Source organism: Rana temporaria, chromosome 2 (assembly GCF_905171775.1).
Source record: "Rana temporaria chromosome 2, aRanTem1.1, whole genome shotgun sequence".
In the NCBI taxonomy this organism is placed as follows: Eukaryota; Metazoa; Chordata; class Amphibia; order Anura; family Ranidae; genus Rana; species Rana temporaria.
The window spans coordinates 359,006,935-359,020,350 of NC_053490.1; the positions used below are offsets into that span (position 1 = coordinate 359,006,935).

The 13,416-nt window shown below is 44.0% G+C and overlaps 1 protein-coding gene across 4 annotated transcripts in view; it reads left to right on the top strand.

Moving 5' to 3' along the window:
- CTSE (cathepsin E) overlaps positions 1–13,416 on the top strand; it is a 293,438-nt gene that overhangs the window by 254,545 nt on the left and 25,477 nt on the right. For all 4 annotated transcript variants that reach the window (XM_040337621.1, XM_040337622.1, XM_040337620.1 and 1 more), the window contains one exon: positions 9,572–9,713. In XM_040337621.1, the coding sequence (XP_040193555.1) occupies positions 9,572–9,713 (142 nt within the window). The remainder of the gene's footprint in view (positions 1–9,571; positions 9,714–13,416) is intronic.

Genomic DNA, 13,416 nt, shown 5'->3' on the forward strand with positions numbered 1-13,416 from the left:
CCCTATTGATTTGCAACAAAACTTTCAAACACTGCAAAAGTTTAGACCAGAATAACGAACCCCATTAAAGTCAATGGGACCCGAACGTCAAAAATCAAAAGTGCCTATTTTAACTAGTTGCCGACCAGCCGCCGTAGAATTCTACGGCGGCCGGTCGGCTCTCCTGGGCGAGAGCCCATAGCTTAACATCGGCTCTTTTAGTGGCCACTAGGGGCGCGTGCGCGCGCCCCCTGCTCGTCCGTGACTCCCGTGCGGGTGCCCGGCGGGCGCGATCGCCGCCGGGCACCCGCGATTGCTCGTTACAGAGCGGAGAAACGGGAGCTGTGTGTGTAAACACACAGCTCCCGGTCCTGTCAGGGGGGGAAACGCTGATCCTCTGTTCATACAATGTATGAACAGAAGATCAGTGTTTCCCCTAGTGAGGCCACCCCCCTCACAGTAAGAACACACCCAGGGAACATACTTAACCCCTTCCCCGCCCCCTAGTGTTAACCCCTTCACTGCCAGTGGCATTTTTATAGTAATCCAATGCATTTTTATAGCACTGATCGCTATAAAAATGCCAATGGTCCCAAAAATGTGTCCGAAGTGTCTGCCATAATGTCACAGTACCGAAAAAAATCGCTGATCGCCGCCATTACTAGTAAAAATAATATATGAATAAAAATGACAAAAATACCCCCTATTTTGTAAACGCTATAACTTTTGCGCAAACCAATCAATAAACGCTTATTGCGATTTTTTTTAACGAAAAATATGTAGAAGAATACGTATTGTCCTAAACTGAGGGGGATATTTATTACAGCAAAAAGTAAAAAATATATTTTTTTTTCAAAATTGTCGCTCTATTTTTGTTTATAGCACAAAAAATAAAAACCGCAGAGGTGATCAAATACCACCAAAAGAAAGCTCTATTTGTGGGAAAAAAAGGACGCCAATTTTGTTTGGGAGCCACGTCGCACGACCGCGCAATTGTCAGTTAAAGCGACGCAGTCCCGAATCGCAAAAAGTGCTCTGGTCTTTGGGCAGCAATATGGTCTGGGGGTTAAGTGGTTAAAAGCTTATATGCAAGTAATTGGGAATAAAATGGTTATAGGGGTCCGAGTCCTGCCCTGGGGGACCAAAAAAATAAAATTTTCCCTGCAAGCTGCTCAGCAACAGCTGGGGAGTCAGTGTGTATGATGAGGCTACAATGTAGTGATGAAAGCAAGAATTGGCCTTGTAAAAAAGTGCAATGATAGGCACCTGTCAAACAGGGGCTGAAAAACTGGTCTTTGGGTGTCAGGGGCGCCTTCCCACCATAACCCTATAGAGGTGCTTTTGATGAAGGCAAAAAAAATTGCAATGATATGCCCCTGTCAAACAGTTGCTGAAAAATTGGTCTTTGGGTGTTAATTGTGCCCATGAAACCTATACCAAAAACATTCTTCCAGGTGAAATGATTGAACACACTCAAAGCTAAGCAGCCTTGAAGTCCTGCAGAGATTCCACATCCCAAAAATCTGGTAATCCAGAGCTGATTCATTTTTTTTCAGTCAAACGGTCCACAGAGTCTGTGGACAAGATCAGTTACGAAACCTCCTGCAGCACTGAATTCCCGTTCTGAAAGCACGCTGGGTGTAGGGCAGCCCAACAACTCAATAGTAGGGATGAGCTTTGTGTTCGATTCGAACGTATGTTCGACTCGAACATTGTCTGTTCGTACGTTTGATGAATTTCGTACAAAAAGGGTCGTTCGCGCCAAATTTGAGTGACGCGCAACGGCCCATAATTCACTGCGGCATTGCGCGCTGATGATTGGTAAAGCATGCACCATGACCCTGCATGCTTGGCCAATCACAGCGCGCAAAAAACGAAGAACCATAATTGGCCAAAGCCAGGGTGGCTTTGGCCAATTATGGCTCAGGTGGTTTAGTACAGGCCCCACACTATATTAAGGCCGCCTGCAAGGCGGCCGCGTGTAGTGTGTTGCGGCGTTGTTAAAGAAAATAAGTCAGTCAGTCAGTTAGAGAGAGAGAGATAGAGAGAGACACAGTGGGGATTATTTATCAAAGGCAAATCCACTCTGCAGTACAAGTGCACTGCAAGTAGACTTGAAAGAGCACTTGGAAGTGCAGTCGCTGTAAATCTGAGGGTTAGATCTGAAATGAGGGGAAGCTTTGCTGATTTTATCATCCAATCATGTGCAAGCTAAAATGTTGTTTTTAATTTTCCTTGCATGTTCCTCTCGGATCTACAGCAACTGCACTTCCAAGTGCACTTGCAGTGCACTTGTAGTGCAAAGTGGATTTTCCTTTAGTAAATAACCCCCAGTGTCTTTTCTACTAGATAGATAGATACAGGCATACCCCACTTTTAAGTACACAACGGGACCAGAGCATGTATGTAAAACGAAAATGTACTTAAAGTGAAACAATACCCTTTTTCACTTCTAGGGTGTATTGGGGGGTCAGGGACTGTAGTTTGGGTGTTAAGAGCTGTAGTTGAGGTCTCAGGGGCTGTAGTGGGGGTGTCAGGGGCACACTGGAACAGGGTGGGGTATGCTCTCGGAGCTTCAGCTCCTTCTGCTGCGGCTGCAAAATGTGCGTACAGTACTTGTAAGGCACTTTACATACACTCGCAGGTATGTCCTTACTCGCGAGTGTATGTAAAGTGAGTGTACTTAAAGCGGGGTATGCCTGTAGATAGATAGATAGATAGATAGATAGATAGATAGATAGATAGATAGATAGATAGATAGATAGAGAGCAGGCAGGCTAGTCAGTTTAGTTAAATTTACAGTGTGTAGAGGATATATATACATCCTAGGCGTTGTACATATATTTATACACTGTATAGCTTAGCTAGATCAGCTATTCCTATTTGTTAGGCAGTAGATTGTGCTAGCTCTAACGTGTTGTCATTTGCTCTTACTGCACGTGTGCTGTTTTTTGCCCATAAACGCATGTTGTGCAGGGACATTTCTAAACACGTGCCACTGCTATAGACACCCAGCAGGTACAATATTTAAAGGAATTTTTGTTTTGTTTTTTCACTTTAAGCATCATTAAAATTGCTGCTCCAGAAAAAACTACAGTTTTTAAAACATTTTTTTCCATTGAAACATGTTCCCTGGGGCAAGACCCGGGTTCTCAAAGACGTTTTCCAACAATAACTTGAATATTGGGCTTTAAAATGAGCACTTTTGAATTCGAACGTTCGAGTCCCATAGATTTCAATGCGGTTCTAAATGTTCGCGCGAACGATCGGTCCGTTCGAAAGTTTTGGTGCGAACCGAACGCAAGTATGTTCAGGTCATCCATACTCAATAGCACACTGGGCAAGTTCTGGCCAGTGGTCTATCCCCATGACCCAGATTGTCAGCTGAAAAGCTCTCCATCTCTGTTTTGGCCCCGAGGTAATCGTCCACCATGTGATGCAGACACTGCCAATGGGATGTGGAAGTTGACAGCCCTGGGTGGCGAAGACTAAAAAAAATCCGAAATGCCTCACTTAGGCGGATGCCTTCTCCAACGCTCCTCTATTGACCAAGAGAAGACTCAAAACAAAATTTTCCACTAAACTGTAACCTACTGGAGTCAGGAAAAACATTCAATAAAATCCTCTTTAACATGTCCCCAAAAGATTTTATCGTCTGGACTCTCTGTGGGGACGAGTTCTGAGACCTTTCCCTGATAAAGGTGATTAAGGAGGGTTGCCAACCGCAGGCAAAGCATTGAAGCATTAGGTTGCCCATGCGCCTCAAATTTGCCGAGGCTTGAGAAGCAGACTCCTCAGGGTCACTCAGGATGATAGCATCTGGAACTTCCTCCTCCCAGCCACATACTGCTCCCAAGGGTCCTGGGGTTGGAAAGCCATCGCTTTTAGATTGACGCACATCTTCCTCTTCTTTGAAGCCTATAAAAGTGCCAGAATCCTCCTCCTCATGCTTCTCTCCTCCTGTGTGTTCTGTGACATAGGAATGATGGTGTCTGGATAAAGTGGGCCTTGAGAGGAAAGGAAATCCTCCTCTTCCTCCTGCTGCTCTGCTTCCAGTGCCCTGTCCATAATGCCACACAGAGTCTGCTCCAGCAGGAACAGTGATTGTGTCACTGATGCACGCACTGTCACGGCTCACCATCCTTGTGGCCTCAATGGTGACAATACAGTGCATGCATCATAAATGATCAGCCATTGGCGTGAGGAAAAAAGCTAAAGCGGCCTGAGCCTGTCGTCATGCCGTATTCGCACAGGTACTTGTTGATGGCCCTCTGCCTCATGTATAGCCACTGAAGCATTGACAAAGTCGAGTTCCACCTGGTGGACACAAATCAGGCAATTTACAAGCAGGTGGATTTCCTGCTGAATTTCAGTTAACTGAGCACTGGCTGTGTATGACCACCTGAAGTGGCTACAGACTCTTCTGGCCAGCTTTAGCACATCTTGCAACCCTGGGTACATATTTAGGAAACGCTGCACCACCAAATTGAGGCATGGCACATGTGTCAACTTTCCCTGTCTAAGGGCGGGCAGAAGGTTTGAGCTATTATTGCACACCACTCTTGCTGACTCCAGCTGGCATGGTGTGAACCCCCTTCCGGGCCTGTCCCTGCAGAGCTGCAAGAATCTCTTCTCCAGTGTGGTTCCTGTCCCCTAAACACACCAGCTGAAGCACTGCATGGTATCTTTTAGCCTGACCACAGGAATAGCCCTTTGAACACCTAGGGGGTACCTGATGTTCATAGGACAATTCTGCAGAGGAGGGCATGAAGGTGGCGGAGGAGAAGGAGGTAGAGCTCACAGTTCTGTATTATCACAACCAGCTGTATGGAGACGTGGGGGCACAACAAGCTGCAGCACAGAGTCCTGTCCGGCATCCTTTCGAAATGCAAGCAGCGTTACCCAGTGTGCTGTGAACAAAATATATCGTCCCTGTCCATGCTTGCTGGACCACGTGTCAGCACTAAGGTAGGTTTTTCGCCTGACTGCCTCCCAACGATGACAGAATGGCCTTGCGTGAAAAGTAGTAGCGACTGGGAACCTGCCATTATGGTGCAGCACATTGTACGAATTCACGGAAGTGGGCAGAATCCACCAAGTTGGAGAGTCAACAGCTTTGACAAGCTTGCATTTAGACGCTGGTCATGTGGGTGGCAGGGACTGTATTTTTTTTTCCGCTGAAGCAGATGGGGCAGAGAAATTTGCTGGCTACAGTCTACAGCTGGTGGTGTGCTGCTGGCAGATGTGCTGCTAGGACCTGGGACACCCTGTGCTATACCATCATCCCTGTCAGTGGAGGCTGCTGAGAGGTAATGGCTCGGTATAGCGGGGCAAACTGAAGTGGAGTAAGGAGGAGGAGAAGGCACAGATTTGTGCCCCTTTCGTGTGGCTTTTAGTTGCTCTTGCCAACAGGCGAGTGGTTCAACGTTAAATCCCTTGTTAAGCATGTGGTAACCAAATTGTTGGTGTTTTTGCCATGTTTGATGTGTCTGAGACACAGTTTGCAGATAGCAACAGTGAGAACTGCTGCAGATGTGCTGAAAAAAGCCCAGACAGCTGAGCTTTGGGGAGTGGGCCAGGAAATACCAGCTGCAGAATGTAATGGAATAGGGTGGCTGCTCTCTACACTTTCTTGATGTCGGCCTCCTTGGGATTGTGCCGCTTCACCTTCAGTTTACTCCTTTGCTCTATCTGGCACCCAAGTCACATCATTGACCTTATCATCATCATCATTATCATCATCATCTCCATCTCCTCCATCGTCATCATTACCACAGGAGACAACTTGACAGTACGCTGCTGCTTGGAATATTAATGACAATTTGTCTACCAGTGTTTCTCCCTCTCTCTAGGCTCATGTTCCTGTCACCCTCAACCTCAGAACCAACATCTGAATCCAGAAATGGCTGGGCATCATCAAGAAGCATGTGGCTGATGCTGTGGTCAAATAACTCATCTGACTCCTCAATGGCTGATGTTGGGGCTATGGCAGGAATAGCTGTGGACAAGGAGCAGGTTTACACACTCTGGCAACTGCAGGGGAATTCACACTTGTGTCTGCTTGTGTGACAGAGGATGAGCAAGGTTTAGTAAGCCAGTCCACACCTCCTCTGCATGATGTGGCTGGATAGCACGGACAAGCTCACTAAACAGAGGAAATTATGCCCTGCTTGTGGACTGACCACCATGTCCACCTTTGCCTTTGGACACATTTGTTGCTGACCCACTTGCAGTGTCAAGGGAACGTCTGCCTCTCCTTGTTGTCCTCTCAGACATTATTGGGAGGGAGGGGGCGGTGCTTTTAAGAAAATGTAAAGTAGAAGTTGAAATCTGTGCTTAGATGCACTTTAATCGATGTAAAGAGGTGTTGCACTTTAATTTACTCACACCACACAGACACACTCCACGCATACACTATAATATACTGTAATATAATGCTCCAAACGCACTGTGACGCACACAACTATATGGCGTTAAGCTGGCAGTAACGCACAAAAAAAACTAAATGGCATTAAACTGGCAATAACGCACACAAAACTATATGGCGTTAAACTGGCAGTAACGCACACAAAAGTAAATATCGTTAAACTGGCAGTACGCACAAAACTATATGGTGTTAAACTGGCAGTAACGCACACAACACAATATGGCGTTAAACTGGCAGTAACGCACACAGAAATAAATGGCGTTAAACTGGAAGTAACACAATCAAATAGATGGTGTTCAACGGTCACTACACTGACGCTAATTGAACTGTACTTACTCTAGCTATACACTAATGTAAAGATTACTGGCACAGTCTAACTATACTACACTGAAACTATATGAGCTGTCCCTACTTTAGCTGCACACTATGCAAAGCTGAATGATGGTCCTCCTCACTACACTCACACTATCCTTAGACTGACACTAAACTAATATTCTACACTGACAATTGAAGAAAAATAGCACAGTATATCACACTAATAGCACTGTAGATAGCCCTGTTCTTTCTCTCTCCATGCTGAAATCACACTGAAAATGGCTGCCATTAAAAGAATACTTTAATACTGTGGGGCGGGAATGGGCCATGATTGTATAAACTCATGATGACAGTGTCCAATCATGACTCTGACAGTAGTGCTCTGTGCCCTGATTGGCTGAAGCATTCACTGCTTCAGCCAATCAGGGCTTGCCATGGCGCAAAGCATTGTGGTCGGTTCAGGGGGTGGCGAACAAATGGTTGAATGACCTGTTTGTTTGGATGTTTACTAAACAAACATCGAAAGTTCGGCCCAAACCTATGCTCAAGCCATCCCTACTCTCAAGCTCCATCAGGTTGGCTGGCCATTTTCAGATCTCTTCAAAGATCCAGTCGGGTTCAAGTCTGGGCTCTGGCTGGACAACTCTGGAACATTAACAGAGCTGTCCCATAGCCACTCCTTTGTTATCCTGGCTGTGTGCTTAGGGTCGTTGTCCTGTTGGAAGATGAGCCTTCACCCCAGTCGCAGGTCCAGAGTGCTTGGGAGCAAGTATTTTCATGGATGTCTCTGTACATTGCTGCATTCATCTTTCTCTTGGTCCTAACTAGTCTCCCAGTTCCTGCCACTGAAAAGGTATTGGCCAGGTTTCCTTCAGACATAACGCTTGCCATTCAGGCCAAAGAGTTCAATTTTTGTTTCATCAGACCAGAGAATTTTGTTTCTAATGTTCTGAGAGTCCTTCAGGTGCCTTTTGGCAAACACCATGTGGCCAGTCATGTACCTTTTACTGCGAGTGGCTTCTGACTGGCCACTCTACCATACAGGCCTGATTGGTGGAGTGCTGCAGAAATAGTTGTTCTTCTGAAAGGTTCTCCTCTCTCCACAGAGAAATGCTGGAGCTGTGTCAGAGTGACAATCGGGTTCCTGGTCATCTCCCTGACTAAGGACCTTCTCCCTGGATCACTCAATTTGGCTAGGTGGCCCATGTAGAAAGAGTCCTGGTGGTTCCAAACTTTTCCATTTATAGATGATGAAGACCACTGTGCTCATTGGGACCTTTAATGCTGCAGAAAATGTTCTGTAGCTTTCCCCAGATCTGTGCCTCAATACAATCCTATCTCGGAGGTCTACAGACAATTCCTTGAACTTCATGGCTTGGTTTGTGCTCTGACATGCACATATAACTGTGAGATCTTATATATACTGGTTAGTGCCTTTCCAAATCATGTCCAATCAACTGAATTTTCCAAAGGTGGACTCCAATCAATTTGTAGAATCTACTCAAGGACAATCTCTGGAAAGAGGATGCACCTGAGCTAAATTTTGAGTGTCATGACAAAGGCTGTGAATACGTAGGTACATGCGATTTTTTTTTTTTTTTAATAATTTGCAAAGATTTCAAACAAACTTATTTCACATTGGCATTATTGGCTATTGTTTGTAGAATTTTGAGGAAATTAATAATGAATTGAATCCATTTTGGAATAAGGCTGTAACATAACAAAATGTGGAAAAAGTGAAGTGCCGTGAATACTTTCTGGATGCACTCTACCCACTACAGCAACACAGATATTTACAAAGAAAAAAGTGTTTAAATTGCCAGCAAATGACAGCTCCTTGTATATATTTATACAAGGTTTTTATCCTAGATAGGAGTCTGGTACAGTTGTTAATATGGGAACCCCTCCCACACTAACAATAATTAATTCCAGACCCATGAATTTAATAACCAAATATGGTCATGTCCATATTTGGTTAATGACTTTACCCCATCCCTTTCTGTATATATATATATATATATATATATATATATATATATATATATATATATATATATATATATATATATATATATGTCATCAGCAGACTTGTTGGCATGAGTGAAGAGTGGGTCAGTGATTGACATAGATCTATATCGCTGGATGATGTGATTAACAGTTGACATACTTTTTTTTTTTGCTCACGATGTGTGTTTTTTTTATTGTTTTACTGATTTATTTGTGAATGAGTAGGGGTACCCATTCACATGGTAGAGGTATCTGGGAGCCAAATGGTCTGGTATAGAATTTGTGGGGACCTCATTGCTTTTTTTTTTTTATTCCTTTTAAAATTCATATGAGACCTGAAGGGCCTGGTATGATTCAGGAGGAAACCCTAGTCTGCTCGGTTATTATTCTGTCTCTTTTACTAATCCTTATTCATTTACTTACTGTAAATGACATGGCTGTGACATGTCCCAGGAGGCTTCGGGCGGGGGCCAACTTCCACTGGCTCCCTAAACAAAGTGCCAAAAGTAGAAAGGGGGGGGGGGAGTAACAGAATCTGTTGAACTTCTCTTTTAAGGTGCATATACTCACATATCAAGTACACAGCTCTCACTACTAAAATGGGCTAGTCAAAATGATCACATGATCAGGAACAAGAAAGCATGTTCCTGATCTTTTGTAAATGTGCTTGGCTGTATAATAAATATAACATTAACTAATACCCTTCCGTCATAGGTCATTTGTAAGGTGTTACTACATCAGGAAGATTCTGAAGTCAATCAGTATGCCTTACATGATTTGTTACTTGTTACATGTGGTTTCATACATTACAGTGAATAATCTAAGGGTCTCATTTTTCTCCAGCATACAGGTGGCAGGCCAAGTGATATTTTGCAGTGATGGATGTCAAGCCATTGTAGACACTGGCACCTCTTTGATCACAGGTCCATCAGGGGATATTGAACAACTTCAAAATTATATTGGAGTCACAAATACGAATGGAGAGGTAAGATGAAAATCAGACAACCATTCATTCATGTAAATTGTATGTATGCTATGTTTTATTTTAGCTATATTTATGACACAAAAATGTTGAATTTGTATTGATGAGTACAGGCATACCCCACTTTTAAGTACACAATGGGACCAGAGCATGTATGTAAAACGAAAATGTACTTAAAGTGAAACAATACCTTTTTTCACTTCTAGGGGGTCAGGGGCTGTAGTGGGGGTGTCAAAAGCTGTAGTTGAGGTCCCAGGGGCTGTAGTGGGGGTGTCGTGGGCACACTGGAACAGGGTGGGGTATGATCTTGGAGCTTCAGCTCCTTCTACTGTAGCTGCAAAATGTCTGTACAGTACTTGTAAGGCACTTAACATACACTCGCGGGTATGTCCTTACTCGCGAGTGTATGTAAAGTGAGTGTACTTAAAGCGGGGTATGCCTGTATGTAAGTGTACTACTTCAAACACCTGCCTATACATGAAATTTCATTCCAATTTAAGAAAAAGTGTGCGATACCTTATTATATGTACAACGTACTAAGCAACATACCCCATATTGTGAATATTATGTGCCTCCAAATTAATTAAAAATCCTTAGTGCTAACATCATTCGCAAAAGTGCCACAATGATAACTCCTTATTTACCATATACAAAGTGCCATAGTGCAGTCGGCACAGGGACCAGATTTACACCCAGTTTGGCTAATATGTTTATGGACAATGAGAATCATAATGTCTATTACAGGAAAACCAAAAGAATCAGTTATACAAGAGATTTATATATGCCATCTTCCTCATCTGGAAATGGCATCAGGCAGCATTAAAACAGTTTGCATCCATGGTAAATGAGAACATAAAGATTATAACATGGCACTTTGATTAAATGCGTAGGAACTTCTTTTATATATTTTTTCATAGAGAGAGATAAGATGACTAGAACCTATTTTGAAAGAGAAGTATGGGTTTTATTTTTATTTCAGAATCATACTTACCTAGGTGGATGCAGCATCGCTCCGATGCTGCATCTGTCCCTTGGCACCTCTAAGACTGAGATCCCAGTGATCTAACACCACTGATCGCTCAGTTCTCAGAACTCCCTTAGCAGAGAGCTGGTGACTGTCTGCTCTGACCTCCCAGCACTCACTGAAGCGATGGGCTGTGGAGGGGGCGGTAGCGGGTGGTTTAGGCTCTCAACGACACACTGAGAGGCTGAACTGGGTGCTGGGGTGCTGTCGGCTGAAAACGGGTCACAGGAGTGCAAAACGAATGCCACTCCTGTGCTTCACAATAGAAGTACAGCCAAACAAGCTTTGGCTTTACTTCTCTTTGGCTAGGGTACCCCAGATGTATATCTCTGACCCCCTACTACATTTGAACCTCCCTAACTCTGTTTATAACAAATGACACTTGACACCGATCTGCAAAAAATTTTCAGTGTGCCCATTTTATTGACAAATGAACAATAACATTTCTTAAAACAGAAACAATCAAAATCCAATCCCCGTAATATATCTAAACTCAGTTGCCGATCTTGGGAGGCATCCCATAACCCAATTCAGATTGGGTATCACCTTTGATACTTAATTATACCCAGCCATGCAACACACTTCACACTTCACTTAACTATCCCCAGCTGCGCAACACTGGTTCAGGCTGGGTTCACACTACTACACTACTTTCATCCTACTTTGCTCTGTGTTCAATGTTTCCCTATGAGAGCGTCTTGTAGCGTCCTACACAAGTCGGTCCGACTTTGAAAATGCTCCCCCTTACTACTTTTGGTCCTACATTGATCCTACTTCAGGCCCATTGAATATCATTGAAGTCGGACCAAAGTAGTATTCTGTTCATGAAAGTAGGATGGATGTAGGACCAATGTAGGATAAATGTAGGACCAATGTAGCAGAGCAAAGTAGGATGAAAGTAGTGTAGTAGTGTGAACCCAGCCTCAGGGACAAACATTACAGTTCCAAAATTGGTAATGCCTCCACAGACCCCAACCACCACCGCACACAGGTGTAAAGCCTTACACCTGTGGGCCCCCTCACAAACACAATGCCGATAATATCTGACCAAACCATTAACATTCACAGCCCTAGTTAGGAAACTGAAATATTTAGTTGGTGCCTGGATGGCAGGGGTTTAATTTTCTGTTTTGTTTTTCATGCAACCTTTTAAATAAAACTGGCTACAAGTCAGATTTTAAGAAAGACCTGCTATCTGGACAACCCTTTTCCCAGGGAAGATGAACCCTATGTTAGCTAACCCCCACAATAAATATATATATATATACACACACACACACACGTGTAAGTGCGTTTGAGCTTTGGGGTGCACACCCTAATGCAATTGGCTACGCATACCTATGATTACTATTTTTGGCAGACCGGATCAGATCGGATACAGGTGGGTATAAATAAACACATGTCGGTTTACGTCCACCTCCTCATACAGAACAATGGGTGGTTCGATCTGGTCCACTTGAAGAAAGGACAGGTGGACAGGTGGTCTGCTGGTGTGAAAGGGGCCAAACAAGCATCATCAGAAAACATTAACCCTTACAAATATTTACCCTGATTACAAAGTCATTACCAAAACATGAAGAGAGACAACGTTGCAGAGCCACTGAACCCCAGATCAAATGTCCTACAAAAAAGAACAAACATGAAAAAAAAAAGATGAAATTATACAAATAAAGTAATAAAATGAGAAAATCAAAACAGAACTATTATAAAAATAAATGCAAATCAAAATCCTTTTTTAACCCTTTAGGAACCAGCATATCTAATTGGGCTATCCATTTACCTCTCACTACTTCAGTCACAGCTCTCTATTACCTACTCTATTGCATCAAGGAATAGAGTTGAGCGAACCCGAACTGTAAAGTTTGGGTTCGGTACGAACTTTGGGTTTTTCCCCGAACCCGAATAATTGCTGAAACTTCGGGTCCGGGTTCGCAGTTCGGGAAAAAAAATGCGTGGGGTTCCCCCTAAATATCCATAACCAGACCCTTCAGGTCTGGTGTGGATTTTAAGGGGAACTCCACCCCAAATTAAAAAAAAATGGCGTGGAGTTCCCCCTAAAATCCACACCAGACCCCTTATCCGAGCACGTTGACCTGGCCGGCCGCAGAAAAGAGGGGGGACAGAGTGCGGCCCCCCTCTCCTGAACCGCACCAGGCCACATGCCTTTAACATTGGGAGGGTGCTTTGGGGTACCCCCAAAGCACCTTGTCCCCATGTTGATGGGGACAAGGGTCTCATCCCCACAACCCTTGCCCGGTGGTTGTGGGGGTATGCGGGCAGGGGGCTTATCAGAATCTGGAAGACCCCTTTAACAAAGGGGACCTCCAGATCCTGACCCCCCATGTGTGAAATGGTAATGGGGTACACTGTACCCCTACCATTTCACGAAGGAAGTGTAAATAGTAGTTTTCAAAAAAAAAACACACACACCGTAGAACAAATTACTTTATTAATTAAACCAAATAAAAATCCAGCAGTGAAAATAGACGATCGATGCTGCTCCCTGCTCCATCGTTGTCTCTATCCAGCGCCGGGTGATGTCTCCAGCGCCGGACGATTGGTCCAGCGATGAGAACATCCATCCATTATATATATATAATATTTAGAGTACCTAGGCTGGGTCCTCAATCTGTAAAAATCTTCCTTGCAGCCTCAAAGAAGGCTGGAGTATTTGGGCATTAT